The 19,107-nt window shown below is 41.1% G+C and overlaps 1 protein-coding gene across 1 annotated transcript; it reads left to right on the top strand.

The window, feature by feature from the left end:
* Window positions 1–233: 233 nt before the first annotated feature.
* Window positions 234–4,991, top strand: LOC142741753 (protocadherin-8-like). Its single transcript, XM_075851091.1, has 4 exons — window positions 234–2,600; window positions 2,765–2,832; window positions 3,205–3,338; window positions 4,003–4,991. Exons 1-4 carry the CDS (start codon window positions 234–236, stop codon window positions 4,383–4,385), a joined length of 2,952 nt encoding a protein of 983 aa, XP_075707206.1. The 3' UTR covers window positions 4,386–4,991.
* Window positions 4,992–19,107: the final 14,116 nt, after the last annotated feature.

The raw sequence follows: 19,107 nt of genomic DNA on the forward strand, positions 1-19,107 counted from the left end.
GGTCTAATTTACATATCCTTGAGCTTATAACCTGAGGACAGGGACGAGGCCAAACAGTTTTCTTCACTCTCCAGTCCTGAACACAAGGGCTACTTAACAGGATTGTGCTGCGTGACTTCACAGCTGGAGGGCCTCACTTATGCTACATTTTCCTCTGCATGACAAGACATCAGGACTTTTAACTTTCCTGCTTGAATTTGCGTAACTTGAAGGAAAAGAGAAAAAGACTGAAAATGTTGGCCCATTTAAGCGTCCTGACTACGCTGTTACTGAGTATAATGACTTCACTATCTTTTGGGGAAATCGCCCATTTCTACATCTATGAGGAGGAAGCGCCAGGAACAGTAATTGCCGTTTTATCAGAACATCCTATGTTTAACTCCACGGAACGACCAGCTACAAATTTTCGCCTCATGAAGCAGTTCAACAACTCTGTTATCCATGTCCAAGGGAGTGATGGGAAGCTGACCATTGGTGAAACAATAGACCGGGAACAGATCTGCAGACAGTCACCAAACTGTATCCTGGCACTGGATGTGATCAGTTTTGCAAAGGATCAATTGCAACTGATTAATGTGAAGCTGGAGGTAAGAGATATTAATGACAACCGACCCCATTTCCCCAGCTCTGAGATGAATGTAGACATTTCTGAAAGTTTATCTGTGGGTGCTAGAATTCCCTTGCAAATAGCAATTGATGAAGATATTGGGACAAACTCTATTCAGAACTATGAACTTTCTGACAATAGTCATTTTAGCATTGATGTGCAAACCAGAATAGATGGAGTTAAATATGTTGACTTGGTATTGATGAAAGAATTGGACAGAGAAAGTAAATCTGCATATACCTTGGAACTAGTGGCTATGGATGGAGGGAGCCCATCACGATCTGGTAGTGCAATGGTTAATGTTCGTGTCTTGGACTTCAATGATAACAGCCCTGTCTTTGATAAAAGTGCTGTCACTGTGGACATTATGGAGGATGCTCCTGTAGGATACCTGCTACTAGATCTCAATGCAGAAGACCCTGATGAAGGCGCAAACGGAGAAATCGTGTATGGCTTCAGTCCCCAGGTGTCTCAAGAGGTACGTCAGCTCTTTAAAATCGATTCGAAATCAGGAGGTGTAACTCTTGAAGGCAAAATTGACTTTGAAATGATACAGATCTATGAGTTTGATGTACAGGCTCAAGATTTAAGTCCTAACCCATTAACCGCTACCTGTAAAATAACTGTGAACATCATTGATGTCAATGATAATGCCCCAACTATCACTATCACTCCACTGACTTCTGTGGACAAAGGTGTAGCCTACTTAAGTGAAGCAGCTCCTAAGGACAGCTTTGTAGCACTGATCAGCACCACCGACAAAGACTCTGGGTCAAACAGCAAAGTTCACTGCACTCTCTATGGACATGAACACTTCAAGCTGCAGCAAGCCTATGAGGACAGCTTCATGATCGTCACCACCACAGCTCTTGATCGTGAAAAGATAGCGGAGTACAACCTGACATTGGTGGCTGAAGATATGGGATTCCCATCACTGAAAACTATAAAGCTGTATACTGTAAGGGTGTGTGATGAAAATGACAATGCTCCTCAATTTACTAAACAAATATATGAAGTGTCTGTCCTGGAAAATAATTCTGCTGGTACTTACATGACTACGCTGAGTGCTAAAGACCCTGATTTTGGACTCAATGGCAAAATATCTTACAAGCTAGTTGATGCAAAAATAATGGGACAATCATTATCTACATTCGTTGCTATTGATTCAGAGTCGGGTGTACTGCGAGCTGTAAGGTCTTTGGACTATGAAAAGTTGAAACAGCTGGATTTTGAAGTAGAGGCTTCTGACAATGGTGATCCGCAGCTTTCAACCCGCACTTATGTGAACATCAAAATTATGGATGAGAATGACAATGCACCAGAGATATCATTCCCTTTCTTGTACAATGGATTGGCTGAAGTTATGTTGCCAGTCAATGCGCCACAAAATTACTTAGTTTTACAGCTTAAAGCAACAGATAAAGATGACGGACTGAATGCCAAGCTGATGTACTCTATAGCGCAAGATAACCAGAATTTATTCACCATGAACAGAGGGACTGGTGATTTAACATTAACCAGAAGAATTGACTCATTGCAAGATAAGGACCTGAGTATTGTACTTGCAGTCTATGACAGTGGAAAGCCTTCCTTGCATTGCAATGCAACTATAACATTTATTTTCACCAACTCATTTCCATCTAATGTAGAGATAGTTATTATGCAAACATCTGCAGAAGAACAGCACCAGATGGACTTGTCCATAGTCTTCATTGCTGTGTTATCTGGAGGCTGTGCCTTACTCCTATTTGCCATTCTGTTTGTGGCCTGTTCTTGTAAAAATAGAACCAGAAATTCCAAGACAGACATTGAAGACCAAAGGATGAAAGAAGAAGGAAAAGACCAACTACTGAGCAGCGCAACTAAAGAGCCTCGATCAAGCTCTTCTATCGCTCACTCTGACTCATGTCAACTGTCCATCAACACTGAGTCAGAAGACTGCAGCTTATCATCCAGAACTGATGAGTGCAAGGACCTCCCGAGTGCTTCACATGTAAGTAAATACTTTTTTTCACTCAATTCTTATTTTTTTAATTTACCTGCTATACTACAAATATCCACTTTCAGCGTCTATAATACTTTAATGAGACATTCATTGCAATTAGTGTTATTTTCTATGAAAATATTAATTATTATAATGTTATTTTCTTTTCCCAGAGTTCAGAGTCTGCCCTGTTAAATCATTCATCCAGATGGCAAAGGGACAGCTCTTCAAGGAGCATAAGGTAAGAGCTACTACTATTGCCAAAACCCTAATTAGTTATGTAGCATGTCCAGAATCTCGCACTTTCATTGATTCTTCACCATTCCACTGGTCAGTTTCATAGAAAAAACAAGATGCTGTAGATTTTTTTTCTACATTTCATTAGTTGCAATATTTGGTAGATTTCTTCAAAAATTATGTACCAGACCACATATGAATGATAATTGTATACAATAAATAATTTTGCTAGAAGTAATATCTACATTGTGGAGGCTTACATACATATATATATACACTTCATATTAAGTTATTAATTATTATGAACTAATTACCTATCACCTAAAATTGTATGTAGTGCTAAAATTCATTATATTTCTATATTTTTATTTTTCAGTGTGAGTTCTCAAATGGAACAGTTAAGTGCAAAGGACAGTGGTAAAGGAGACAGTGACTTTAATGACAGTGACTCTGACACAAGTGGACACAATGGAAAAAAAGACAGTGGAATAACCACACAGAAACAAATTGGTAAGTTGTAGCGCAAACTGGTTCATTTCTATTGTCTTTTCAGCTGTGGGAGAAAACTTAAAAGGACAATAATACATAATATAGTATGCCTCATAGTATATTGCAAAAGAGTAGTATTACCATATTGGTACACGGAAGACACTTGTGGAATAGTGCCACTGGTGCTAAAGAGGAAAAAATGGTTTGTTTTTAGTTTTCAAAATGGCAGGTAGATTATACAAAAATGTAAATAGAGGTTGTCTTATTTAAAAAACTTATTCTCCTATACCCTATTAGAAAATTCTGAGTCAATTGAGGGGGTCTTCTATTCAAGACCCTTATTTATTAGCCAGAGTCGAGAGCAGTTACGAAGAGTGTTCCTTACTCAGGAGGATCTGACTCGCATTACACAGACAATTGATTTACTGAGCATTATGTATTGTTTAATTTCCCCTGTGGGGGCGCTACAGGAAAAGGAAACACCTACTGACAGGTTCCGCTACAGATTACAGCTGATCACTGTTGATCCTAACTGGGGGACACTTTTTGATCAGTTTATTTTTAAGGGACCCTTCTAGCAAGTAGGAATTGTCCAAAGCAGAGTACCCTTTAACATTTGCAATACAGCAATTTTACTTATGTGATTGTACTAATCTAACACTTTTTTTTTATTCATTTTTTTAAGGTTCCACAGACATTGGAAATTCGTCAACATATCGAAATAAAGAAAGTACATTTTGCCACCCAAGCAATAAATCTCATTATCCGGGAAATGTTACGATGCAGTATGAAAAGGGATATTCTATGTCTTATTCCTTAGTCCCCACTTATTATAACACATACCACCACCATAGAATGCCCAATGTACATATCCCCCATTATACACCAAAAGACTCTTACTATCATACCAACAGCATACCAGATGAAAGGATACACAGACAATGTGAACGAGATTTGGTTAGCAGACAGACCACACTTTCTCCACCCAGATTATCCAGAAGATACCAGGAACCAAGTTATAATCCACAAATCACATTACAGCCTTGTGAAATAGCAACAACCTTTTAGTGTACGGGTGAAGTAATAGGAAAATGTCTTAATATTGTACAGCGAAAACTCTTTGAGAAGGCCACTCCCAACCTAGACCAGATTTTTCTGTGATGGTTTTTCAATTGACTTGCATCCCTGGTATATTGGCACTCTTCTTTGAGGGGACTACTCCTATAGAAGACCATTTTTAACTACAAATTTGAATCGTTGTTCCAAAGACATTTCATTGTTTATTGTATTCTAGGTTGTAGCCTATATACTACCATCAATGTTCTGCCAGGCATTGGCACCCTGCAGAACATGTCAATATGTATTACCAGACTTGAATAGCATAGGAAGGTGCAGATAATATTATTAAGGATAGTTATTTCAACCCATGACCTAATATTTTAACACTCTTTAAGACCTTTTATAAAGGGCCAATATCCTCACTGAAGAAACTGTATGATGGGGAGACAAGCAGGTATATTCTTATATGTCTCAATTATGGAATCAAAAGCACTATCTTTAGTTTCTAGAAATAGCCAGATATGAACATAAAACAGCATGAAGTAAAGAAATGGATACCTATTGTATAACTGCCATAAATTCTAGAAATTGAAATCTTACTAGTATGTAAATATGTCCTGGATGTTGCGTGTATATATCTTTAAATCTATATGTAAATATATTGTCGTATGTTGGAAATTATTGAATTGCTTTTCAATAAATATTTATTTTGAAAATAATTAAAACAATTTTTTTTATTGAACTTTTGAATGAATTCCAATTGTATATCAACCATGAAATTATTTTCTAAAATATCACCGAAATTATTTAAGAACAAACAAACAAAAAATTGTCACTATTCACATTTTTTTTTTTTTTTTTAAAGCATTTGGTTATATTGACAAAGACAAGTGCATGTTCCAATTATTTATTCAGTCTGGATTCTAGAAATGATCTGTCCCTCAAAAGCAACAATGAATAGAAAGAATTGAATACAATGTGTTGCCCCCAAATTCTATATTTATCTTCAGTTTTGCAAATACATTTTTATTTTTAGCCATTTTTTTTAAACCTATTTTAGTTTCCGCATACATTTCTGTTTGTTGGAATCAGACAAATAACCCCCTAATCCCAACACTATTTTTTGTTGTATCTTGAACTCAAGTGATTTCAGTGTAGGTCACACGTCTACTTGTGGTGTATATCATGCAGATTTAAAGAGAAATTCAGAATGGATGGTTATCTAAGTGATAAATCTATTTGACTTCACCCTGAAGGGCCGTGTTCAGCATTTTTAGGATTTCTCCTAGTAATTTAGATTGTTAACTTTATGGCACCCATGTAATTGATGTTTATAAAACTGTCAAAATGAGTCAGGGGTGGACATACCATATGTGGAACCTGCGAAGCTGCACAGGGCCCCAGTAGGTAATGAGTCCCACTGATATCTTAAAATCCGTCAGTAGCTTCCTATTGTCTATTAAAAAAAATAGCTAAATATTTTTTCACAATTATCGGTGGATTGTGATAGAGACAGAAGGGGTGTACTCTGTGATGAGCTGTTGAAAAGTAAGAGGCCCATATAATATTATTGCACAAAGGCGCCGTGCTGTCTGTGTCGCTCCTGATTTGATAAGTTTTAGTGGCGTAGCTTTAGGTGGTGAAGAGGTAGAAATCACACCTGTGTGCTGGTCCCTGAAGGGGCCTCTGACATATATGAAGACAGTAATATAAATGGATGTCACATAATTGGTAAAGGGGCCCTGTTATAAATTTTGCACTGGGGCCCAGGAGGTTCTGATTAGCTTAGGATACTCCTCCATATCAGTGTTAAAAAAATGCATTGCCTAATATTTAGTAACGTAAATTTAAAGAGATTTTCCCATGAGGCACAGCTCATCAATTGGCTCTCGTTTGCTCCTTTCACAAGGAGCTATTATCAGTAATGTATGGAGCGGAGCGTTCGTTACTCCGATTGCTCGTTACTCCGATCGCTCATAATCCATACATTTCCATCATGTTGGCAGCGCTTCGACCCTGTTTACACAGGGAGATGTGCCTGCTGACAACAATAAAATTTTGAGCATTTAAAACGATACGATCAGCTGATGAATGAGCGTTTGCTCAGGCCAATGATCGGGAACGTTGTGTGAATGCTTGTTTGTCTGATAATTGGCCAGTGTGAAAGGGCTTTAAAGGGAATGTGTCGCTAGAATTTTTTTTGTAATTTTTTTTAGTTAAACAGTTAGTATATACATGATTAGACATTGTTCTAATTGTTTTAATTTTTTCACAAGTCAGGAAATATTATTAATTATATTCTAATTTATAACATTTCCATGTGCTGGTCACTAGAGGGAGCAATTCCCCAAAATTGCAGCATTGGCATGTGGTAAAGCAACCTCATTGCTTTATGCTGCAAAATTGGAGAAGACACACTCGCTCTAGTGTTCTCAAATAATCCCCATCCTTTATCCTGGCTAGTGCCAGGAGAAAGGAGGGGGTTTTATGTTTAAACCTCCTACACTGTGTGCCGCCATTTTTTGAGCGAATGCACAGTGTAGGAGGATTAGATGCAGTGGTAATCACACAGTAAAACACGAACATACACAAACATAACTTACCTGCTCCTGCCGCCGCCACTGCCGCCGCTCCCTCCACGCCATCCGCTCCCCGCTCCCTCCGCTCCTAGTCCTTGCTTCTGAACACATGTCCGGAAGCCGCGACCGGAAGTAGTCATCTTACTGTCCGGCCGCGGCTTCCAGTCCACATGAAAATGGCGCCGGCCGAAGACCTTCCTTTTGGACTGTGTGGGAGCGGCACATGCGCCATTTCCAGACAGACGGCGTACACCACAGTGAATGGAACGGCTCCCATTCGCATTCTCTATGGGGATGTATGTGCCGTATTCCATCTCTGTATGTGTCGTTAAACGACACATACAGAGATGAAAAAAAATATGGCAGCCCCCATAGTGGAGTAAAAGTAAGAAAAAAGTAAAACACAAAAACACAAATAAATAAAATGTATTTTAATAACACACTAAAAGCAAATTTATATAAAAAAATTTTTTTTCGCGACACCTGTCCTTTAACTCCAAAAGCCCACACTTATCCCTTTATTTACATATTATCTCGGCAGCGCATCTTCCTGTTCACACAGGGAGAGGTGCTGCCGACAATGTTAATATTTTAGGCTGCGTAAACTATACAATTAGCCGATAAGCAAGCGTTTGCTCGTTCATCGGCTGATCGTTGCCTTGTTTACACAGGGAAATTATCAGGAGCAAGTGTTTTGGGAATGCTCGTTTGCCTGATAATTGATCGATATAAAAGACCCCTTACTCAATGTTCACCAGCCAATGGACCCCTGTATGTGACTCCCCTACTGTTGACAGCTGCAGGTACTATTGTGTACTAGTGGCACCGGGTGGGGAGGGGGGTTATAACATTACTATAACTTGGTACCAGGGTCAAAATCATATCACTGACAGTTACCAATAGGATGAGAGCCCTACAAATTGGTCAAATCTTTAATAGATTTTTTTATCTTCAATTCCGCCCCATGCCACCTGTCATGTTTGAATTACAATAATTTGCTGACCTCTGCTGTAGCTGTAAGCTAGGACTACATGGCTGCTGAATAATCATCAGACCTTGTTTACATTTTTTGATTTTAGCATTTTATGTGCCGTGTTTTTTCCACAGCTGCCATAAGGCTACATTCACACGAGCGTGACATATTTATGCAAATAAAAAACGTTGCGTAAAATCTGTCAGTGTGTGTGGTGTTTTGCTTCAGAGTGCTCTGCGAATGGCATGTGTTTTTCACACACTCGCAAGCACTTTTTTTTTTTCAATGTAATTGATGCATAAAATACAGACAGCACACGTATGTGCATCCATGTGCTGTGCGTGGTTTTCACGCACCCATTGAATTCAATGGGCAGCTAGGTGTGTGACAACGCACCAATATAGGACATGCAGTGAGATTCACGCAATGGACACACGCTGCATGAAAACGTAGGCATGTGTGAATATCCCCATTGAAATCAATGGGGCCGTATGCTGTGCGCTGTGCCCTCATTCACATGGACAAGATTCACGCTCGTGTGAATGAGCCTTTAGTTACATACATTAAAGCAAAAATAACTGAAAGAAAAATCCACTTTATATACTTCTACTAATAGCCAAAGGGGAAAGCTGCTACAAAGGGTGCCTCTTGCTTTGCCAGACCCGGCACATCTGGATCGTCGTGGACTTGGATCATGAGTATATGTTAAATGGATATCATTATAGTATATGGATTGATGCAGGCGCGTTGCTAGGGTCTTAAAAGATCAGGAGCAGAAGCCTTCAGACATATATTAACCCCCCCCCCCAAAAGAAATACATTTTTACATACATATCGGAGATAGCATATCTATAAGACTTAGGCTCCTATAGCTACACCGCTGGATAGAATTGGATGCATTGTCTCAGCATACAGTATCATACATGATAGGCTAAGATACATGGCTCCAGTAGACAGTATCACACATGATAGGCTTAGATACATGGCCCCAGCAGATAGTATTACACATGATAGACTTAGATACATGGCCCCAGCGACAGTATCACACATGATAGGCTTAGATACAGGGCCCCAGCAGACAGTATCACATTATGATAGGCTTAGATACATGGCCTCAGCAGACAGTATCACATATGATAGACTTAGGGCTCATTCAGATGAGCGTGATTCTCGTCCGTGTGCTGTGCGTTTAAATAACGCACAGCACATAGACCCATTGATTTCAATGGGGCTATTCACACATGTGTTTGTTTTCACACAATTCACTGCATGTCCTATATTGGTGTATTTCACTCACCTAGCTGCCCATTTAAGTCAATAGGTGCGTGAAAAACCCGGACAGAACACGGACGGCCTCCGTGTGCTGTCCGTGTTTCCCGCTTCAATTACACTAAAAAATAAAAGTGCTTGCGAGTGCGTGAAAAACACATGCCACACGCAAAGCACAGTGAGGCAAAACACAATGCACACGATCAGATTTAAGTGTGTTTTTTTACTTTTTTTTTTTTAAAACATACGTTTTTATTGACAGAAGAATCATATATCACATACATACGTTTGGCATATACAATGTGCATTTACAGTTTTGTAACAGTGTTTTCCCCCACATAAGTAATACAAAATAGAAATAAGTAATACAAATTCTGGGCTTAGATAGAGGTACCAACCTATAAATGATTAACAAATGTAGAAAGTGATGCACAATTCACTGTTATGGGGGTAAGTTACACTGGAAACCAAGGTATATGCCTACTCAAGTCATGTAGATTCTCGGTCAATGTTTCGGAAAGGAAATTATAAAAACCAAACGTAACGGAACAAAACAAAACAAAACAACTCAGCTTGCAAGAGCATGAACATTACAATATGTGGAGGTTTAAGTATGCAGGGAATCCACATAGTATTTAGAGGACGTCCATTTGTCCCATTGGAGACATTGTGAAACCTGAGATCTTTGTAGGATTATCGTTCGTTCCATAATACAGGTGAGATTGACATACTGAATTACCTCAGTTAATGTAGGAGTGGAGGTTTTCTTCCAATATTTGGCTACAATAATTTTTGCAGAGCATAGTACATGGAAAATAATTGACTTATCATGAGAGTGGAAATCAGCCAAGCCTACATGTAGCAGAGCCAAGGCAGGAGTGGTAACTAGTGGGAATTGTAGAATAGTCGACAGGAGTTTGTCTATCTTGACCCAAAAAGTCTGTATATCCGGACAATGCCAGAAAATATGTTTAAGAGTCCCCACCTCCACTCCACATCTCCAGCAAATATTAGAAGTAGTAGGATATATTAAGGAGAGGCGATGGGGCGTCAGATACCATCTATATATCACCTTTCTAGTGGTTTCTAAGTGATGAGTAGAGTTAGACAGTTGGGAGGCCAGCGAAAAGGTAGCTTCCCAATCTACACTATCCTGAGGTAAGGATAGATCAGCTTCCCACCTCCTAACACACTGGAGATCAGATTTTTGTAATGTATCTAGAATAGCCATATATGCTTTGGAGACCCCCTTTGCAGTTTTGGTGTACTGAAAATAATAGGATTCATAGAGTGATTTAGAGGGAAGGGGTTCACTGCCTCTGCTTATTAAGAAATGGCGAACGCGAATATACTTATAGAAATCATTAGTCGGTAAATTGAAATTGTTAACAAGCTCTGCAAAAGTAGAAAGAACACCTCCACTCCAAATATCCCCCACCGTATTTAGTCCCTGAGCAATCCAGAAGGACAGGTTCAAATTAGGAATTAATTGCGCGAGTACCCGTATATTCATATCTGACAATCTCATAGGAAAAATAGCTTTTTTGACCACCACTGATTTCCACGAGTTTAGAGCAGCCTTAATAGTTAGTAGAGGCGGGACAGGAATAGGCAGTTTAAGTGCTGCGGCCCACAGATATGTATCAAGAGATTCAAAATGCCCACAACTGCTTTCAATTAGAACCCAGTGTTTTACGTGTGCTGGATTTAACCACTGCCTTACTTGGTCTAGAATGCAGGAATGATAATACGCAGAGATATGGGGGAATCCCAACCCTCCTTGTGCCACTGGGAGATATAGAATTTGAACAGCTACCCTTGCTTTTTGCTTCTTCCATGCATATTTGACTAAAAGCTGCTGCAGTTTATGTAGATAGGATACAGGAACCCATATAGGCAGATTACGAAATAAGTAAAGAATTTTTGGCAAGATTAACATTTTAAGAGCTGCAATACGTCCTACCCACGAAACTTCAAACCGTAGGTGGTCATCAAGCTCCTTTTCCAGTTGAGGTAATAGAGGGGGATAATTAAGCGCGTAAAGTCTTGACGCAGGGTAAACTAATTGAATCCCTAGATAAGGAAGTCCCTGAGACGTCCATTCAAAGGAATACAAGTTTTGCAACTTTTGAACATCATTTGCCGATAATCCCATATTCATAATTTTAGATTTGCTTTAATTTAATTTATAATAAGAAACCTCACTAAAGGTCTCTAGACTGGACATAACATGAGGAAGTGACTCACAAGGGTTGGATAGGACCATAAGTACGTCATCTGCAAAAAGACCAATTTTGTGCTCAGTGCGGCTAATGGTAACCCCCCTTGATCTCCCTATTAGATCTAATCACCTCAGCTAAGGGTTCCATAATTAAGGTGAAAATTAGTGGGGAGAGTGGACATCCTTGGCGAGTGCCATTAGTTATATGAAACGGATTGGATTGGTACCCTGAGGTTAACACGGTAGCAGAGGGATGAGTATATAGTGCCATTATAATATCCCGTGCTTTCCCCCTAATTCCAAATTTAGCAAGCACAGCCTCCAAGTATCCCCAATGCACATGGTCAAACGCCTTTTCCGCGTCTAAGGATAAAAGCAATGAAGATGTCTGACTGCGCCCCACCCAATCTATGAGATCTATAAATCTCCTGGTACCATCTACTGATGACCTCTGCTGAGTGAATCCCACCTGATCTTGGTGAATTAAGTCAGGGGAGCCAGCCGTACGGCCCAAATTTTGGAATATAGTTTTAAATCCGTATTGAGTAGACTGATGGGTCTAAAATTTTGCGGTCTATCTGGAGGTTTACCTGGTTTAGGCAATGTAACGATGGTTGCTTGAAGCATTTCGGGGGGTATTTGACCCGTGGAATGTATTTGTGAAAATAAATGTAGGAGTTGGGGAGCAAGAATGGTGCTGTATTTTTTAAAATATTCATTGGTGAGTCCATCTGGACCTGGCGACTTCTGCGTTTTTAAAGTAGCTATAGCATCTAAAATTTCAATTAATTGAAAAGGTTGAGATAGTGCAGTAAGCTGGGAAGGCGTAACTTCTGGGAGAATAACGGAGGCCAAAAATGCATTGATGCCTTCGGGAGTAGGTTGGGGGACAGTAGGGTCTTGATTTAAATTGTACAGAGATGAATAGTACTGTGCTATAGAGTTTGCAATTTCTTGCGGGTTAAATATAATGTCATTTTGTTGATTATGGAGAAAGGGAATCCTAGCTTTGAAGGCTTTATGACTGAGTTGTTGTGCTAACAACGCCCCTGCTCGATTACTTTGTCTATAGTATTTAACTTTCAACCTTCTCAGCGCCCTATCATATTTATATAAATTAAGCTGATGTAGTTGTGCATGGAGGTGACTGATCAGCCGAGATCTATTTGCACAAGGCGCACCTTTATTTAATTGAGTAAGACGAAGAATTTCCTCCAGTAGTCTTATACGCTTAGCTTCTCTAATCTTCTTGTCTTTAGCCGCTAGACCAATAAAGTGATCCCTAATAAAAGCCTTGTGAGCACACCACACTGTTGTGGGGGACACATCTGGAGTCACATTAAATTTAAAGAACTCTTCCAGAGTGGACATGTGTGAGTCCTGATATTTAGGGGAGTTCAGTATGAAATTATTGATTCTCCAAGGGAATGAGGGGATTTTATTGTCGTGTTCAGGCACCACCATGGAAATAGGCGCATGGTCAGACCAAGTAATGAGCCCTATCTGTGAGGAGGAAATTCTGTCAAACAACATCTTATCCACAAAAAACATATCAATGCGCGAATAAGTGCCGTGGAGATGAGAGAAGAACGTAAAATCTTTCTCGTTTAGGTGTTGCAAACGCCAAACATTGATTAAGCCTTCTCTGGCTATAACCTGAAATAAGTCCGAGGGGGAATGCGCGGCCCCAGGAGCTGTGGAGTCAAGTGATAGCAGCATGACTTTATTGTAATCTCCCACTAACACAAGGTGCCCTTTTTGAGATTTATGAATTTGTTTAAGTAATTTGTTAGTAAACCGAATCTGATGTGCATTGGGTGCATACATATTAACAATGGTATATTGCACATTGTTCAGATGACAAACAAGAATAACATATCGGCCTTCTACATCCACATGAATAAAATCTTGAACAAATGCAACAGATTGATGTATGGCTATAGAGACACCCCTTTTTTTGGAGACAGCCGGAGCCGAAAAAATGTGAGGATAGTTTTTGTGCTTAAGCCTACCAATATCGGACGGATTCAAATGTGTCTCTTGCAGGCAAAGCACAGAGGCCTTCAAATTCTTGGCCTCGGCCCACAACATTGATCTCTTAAATGGACTGTTTAACCCCTTAGTGTTAAGAGAGGAGAATCTAAGCACCATTATATTTTTTTTAAAAGGACATATTTCACATTATTATTCCCTGAGCATATTAGCATACCTGAGACTCTTAAGGCACCACAAGGACATATTATAGCATTACTTGCGAGCTGAGCGAACAACAGAACCCAAATACATGGGCAACTAAAAAGGAGAAACCAAACCAAACGGTACATTCTAGTCCGCACCTGACGTTCTGACAGTGCAGTCCTAGAAGGGAGGGAAATCTGTATTAACAAGGTACAGACATGGCCCCACCCTAGGCCATATAAATGAAACAGCATAATTGACATATGTAGAATATGAGAATTACAGACACACATGTATACCAGGAAAACATAGCGATTTTGTTTCACCCAAACTTCACAGAAAGTTGCATGGCATCACTTATGAGACAGAGGAACGGCGATGGCGATGAACTTCTTGCCACTCTGCTTCCAAGCGGAGAGGGAGTTTAGGTGGGGATATAGCACCGGACTGCCGGGGAGTGCCCGACTTGGGAATATCTCCAGTGTTCAAGTTCCAACTCTTGAGCAGCGCAGCAGCTTTGACTGGAGAGTCCACCACATGCTTCGAATCCCTATAGGATATAATAAGCTTAACGGGGAATCCCCATTTGTAAGGGATTTGGCAGTCACGAAGAATCCGTGTAGTAGCCACAAATTATCTCCTGCGCAGTAAGGTGGCTGCAGACAGATCAGCAAATAACTGTACATCCCGGAATCGGTCAGGAAGGGAAGTCGCAGATCTTGCTGCAAATAGAAGCTTATCCTTAAAATGATAGTAATGGAGACGAGCAATTACATCCCTCGGTGTTGATGCAGGCAGGGATCGTGGTTTAGGTATGCGGTGTGCTCTGTCGATCAACATATCCAGTTGAGGTGTATCTGGTAGGAGAGCCACAAACAAATCAGCTAAAAACTCCAACAACTGGGAATTTGTAATATCTTCGGGAATACCCCTAAAACGAACATTATTGCGACGCGAGCGGTCTTCCAAATCTGAAATCTTGTGAGACAAAGCGTCCACCTGTTCTTCCAGGCCTGTATTAGTATCCACCAGAGCATTGTGCGCCACAGAAAATTCCGCCATACGGTTTTCAATATGAGAGGTTCTGTCTCCCAGAGCATTAAAATCTTTCTGCAGGTCATGAAAAGCATTTTGAATAGACTGCTGGATAGAAGCATGAAGATCATGCAATAGATATTTAAGTGCAGCCTCAGTCACTGGTTTATCAGATCCAGTATTTTGCAGTAACACAGGTGCCATATTTAACACGTGCTCTGCAGGAGAGCTATGAGTACTCACAGAAGGAGAAGATGGTGGTCTGGAGGAGAACAGCCCAGCAGGGGACGGAGCCAGCTGCCTCATCAAGGACTCAGAGGACCGAGGATTGTGTGGTGACGAGACTGCGAGGCCCGTGCCTCTAGCAGTCCCTGCAGACCTCCGATCAACAGCAGAGTCTCCCTGAAGATACTGTGCAGGCGAGTCGGCGCCATTTTGGATTCTTGCCGCCGGGAAGAACTCCGTTAATTTAGCCGCCGCGGGCTTCTTTTTGATCCTGCTCATGACAGGTAAGTGTGTAGACGATCCGGTGTGAAAGTGTGTCGCTTTGGGACACTTTTATGCCAGGTAAGATGCCGATTTGAGCCGGTAACAGCCTAGGAGCAGTGGAGCTTGAACTAAACGTGTCCTACTCCATGCGCTCGCGGCCACGCCCCCGTTTTTTTTACTTTTTTACGCACGTATATCTGACACGCTTGTGTGAATGAAGCCTTAGATACAGGGGCCAGCAGTAAGTATCCTTGTACTAATTTGGCATTTCTGGGGCCCTAAGCAAATTTATGTCTCGTGGCTCTAATCAAAGACACCTGTAGAGAGTTACACACACAATGCCAACTGTATATTGTGTCAGAAACCCCCTGTATGGTTCCACACACAGTCCCCTTGCCATACATCTCAGTTGTAGACAGTGCTATGCAGTCCCCTGTAGGTAGTCCCACGTACCCACCTTGTCTCAGCAGACAGTATCATACGATAGGCTTAGATACATGGCCCCAACAGAGAGTATCACACATTATAGGCTTAGATACATGGCCCCAACAGAGAGTATCACACATGATAGACTTACATACAGGGCCCCTGCAGTAAGTACAACACACACAAAAAAAACCATTAGTAACACAGGTGGTAGGCCTGGATACAGGGCCCATGTGTGATACTGTCTGTTAGACCATGTATCTAAGCCTACCACAAGGCAGGCTTAGATACAGGACCCCAGCAGACAGTAATCTTATACTGTATAAAGTTACTGTCTGCTGGGGCCCTGTATCGAATCCTACTATTTAGTAGGCTTACATACGGTGCCCATCAGACAGGATCACACATGGTTCATGTATCTAAGCCTACCATGTGGTAGGCTTAGATACATGGCCCAGCAGACAGTATCACACCATGTGTGATCATGTCTGCTGGGCCCTGTATCTAAGCCTGCCACATGTTAGGCTTAGATCCGGGGCCCCAGCAGACAGTAATCGTATACAATATACGATTACTGTCTGCTGGGGTCCTGTATCTAAGCCTGCCTTGTGGTAAGCTTAGATACACGGTTAAACAGCCAGTATCACACATGGACCCTGTATCTAAGCCATGTGTGATGCTCTAAATCCTGTATCTAAGCCTTCTACAAGGCAGGCTTAGATACAGGACCCCAGAAGGCAGTAATGATGTTACACTTACCCAGCTCTTCGGTGCAGCGTATTTCCCGACACCATCCAGCGTCGTGACGTAATGCGCGGCGCACAGCTTTGTGACGTGTTGACACGAAAATACGTCAGGACTTCCGCTGCGCTCGGGAAGTAGGGTAAGTATAGCGGTATTAATATAATAACAGGGGCCCATGTATTTTATGACATAGGCCTCAGTTACAATAGTACATTTCTATAGACGCGGGGATTGGGGGCCACGGCCCGGTCGCAAACGCGACTGCTGCGAGGTCGCAATTGCGACCACTGTGACCCCTGTAGCGGCAGTCGCCCGTGGATCAAGGGCACTGGGCCAAAGATCCGGGGCTTGGGCCCCGGAGGTCCGGTGCTAGCGACATCCCTCGGTTGATGGATGCCACTATTAGGCATCACTTTAACGTGTCCATCTCCCATAGACTATAATGGTATCTGTTTAACGTATGTTGATGCAATCCTGGCCAATATATTTTAGACTGAACGTTTTGGTGGGCGTGTCACACCCTTCAGTCTAAAATATTCAGTCCAAATCCATAAGTTATATCGATATATCGGTGAGAAATAAGAGACACAGAGAGACAGAGACAATGCTTGTATACCCAAAAATTCTTCTCTGGTGTATTGAATGAAATGACAATAGTATCAAAGGGGAGTAGGCTTGAGCTCAGCCAATCACTTACAAATGGGATGTTGGCTCTAGCTGAGCCAATCATGAGCAAGAACAGGCTTCTTATGGAAACTTACTGCAAGACAGCAGCTTCTCATAACATGCAACGCCACCACAACGTCATCAGGAATGATGGTCATAATAAAGAATGATAATAAATGAGTTCCAAGACGGTATGAGACGTTCCTCATAACAAGAAATGCTAAACATGAATATTCAGACAGTTATGACGTCCCAAGCTCATTTCATATAACAAGGAATGGTAAACATTTGAGTGTCCAGACAATCCCGGCATAAATTTAATTTTACAGAGAAACAGATGACTCTTTAAAATATAAAATGGATTATTCATGCAAGATGGAGTCACGTAACCACACTCCCATAACCACACTTACAAAATGGAGTCACATAAACAAATTATAACCACTTTCAAAGTCATGAAAAAGGTTACACAAATACCTGTGATGGATGCCATATATACTGTATATTGCAAGGTATATGTTTTTTTGCAGGATCCAACAGGATATTCTACTACGCTGTTCCATTCTTCAAAAAAAGCTAAACTGACTTATTCCAGCCCAATGGAGGTCAAAAGGATACATTTTTGGCCTTCGTTGGGGTAATGGTGCCCTATGGACACGTTTAACGTGCACGTCAGGAGCTTTCCCAACGTACATGCTAAACGTTGGGCAAAAATAGCTGTGAATAGGGCCTAAGTGATTGCTTTCTCCAGCAACCGCCTGTGAATGCTGATCATTGGTGAAGTGGCATCTTTGCCTGTACTAAAGCAATATAGTAGATACTTTTGTTTCAGTAAATCAATTTTGTGGATTATTTTAAGCAGCAATTTGTCTACTTGTGAGCCTAGCCTGTTAAAAGCTCACAGAAATTACTAAAAGGGTAAGATATTTCAGGAATGATTCATGAGGCAACCCATGTGTGTAGGCTACTAGGATTTAAGACACTATGCAAAAGGCTATGGATGCTCTCAGAGAGGAATTATAAGGATGAAAACTTTCTTACGTATGAGATACAATAGAAATCACATATAAAGGATGAGGAATTAAAGCCCAATGCGTAACAAAATAAATACCTAGCTATATGACGCAGGAGTAAAAAAAATAAGTCGTTCAGACACTCAGTGTGGTTATAGATGGATTATCCAAACTTGATCAAGATATGAAGCTAGGAATAATATAATTGAGGAAGCTTCTTTGTAGTATCTAAAGATATCTTAATGGATATAGAAAAGATTCTGAAAGTATTGATGTAATCATAGAATGTTTATGCAGTTAGAGAAAGGGAATGAAGTTAAAGGGTGGTTCTAACAGGATAGCGCCTTTTCAGAATTTCTCAGGTACAGCTGTTAATACTCTTGGCATTCAGTGCTCGCATTTAAATAAATTACAATTAATGGCTGACCATAGGACACATGGAGGTGCCGTGTCCTCCAAAGCAGGAGCCTCTTTACCTGCAGTTCTCTGCTCTAGCTAATAGAAAAATTCCTTTCAATTCTGAAAGTTTATAGAGATATTGACTAGGTACAGACTACAGTTGTAGACCGTGGCCAGAACCCACCCATGTACATATGTACATATGGTAATCACCTAATGTTATGTTATGTTTTGCAACTGTCTTTGTATTGGAACAGGTTCCCATCCATAGGGCATTATATGTTTTGTACAGACGGGTTGAACATAGTCTTTAATACAAAAAAAATATTTTTTTTAGAGCGACAGTTGATGAGTGGCAGAGGAGAGACACAGAAAAAGTGATGCGTGTGGGATGAACAGGAGTGTGATAAAGAAGTCAGTACAGAGTGGGTGGATTTGCTAAAGTGGGTGTGAGCTGTGTTCCCTATAAGGTGCGGGGCTGCACGGCATGCACCTTCCACGGTCCCCCCACTCACAAACTTTTAAAGCCTGCGCACTGGGTCTCAGGGGGGGGCCCGGTGCTAGCGACAGCCACAATCACTTGTATCTGTGTCCTCAGGACGCAGATACAAATGAATACTATAGGCTGCAGCCTATAAGGCGCTGGGAAGACTCCCTGCACAGGCTGGCGTGAGGACGTCATGGCATCGCGCGGGTCTGCGCCAGAGTCCCACCCGCAAGGCTGTGCAGCGCTACGTCA

This window comes from Rhinoderma darwinii, chromosome 2, assembly GCF_050947455.1.
Source record: "Rhinoderma darwinii isolate aRhiDar2 chromosome 2, aRhiDar2.hap1, whole genome shotgun sequence".
Classification (NCBI taxonomy): Eukaryota; Metazoa; Chordata; class Amphibia; order Anura; family Rhinodermatidae; genus Rhinoderma; species Rhinoderma darwinii.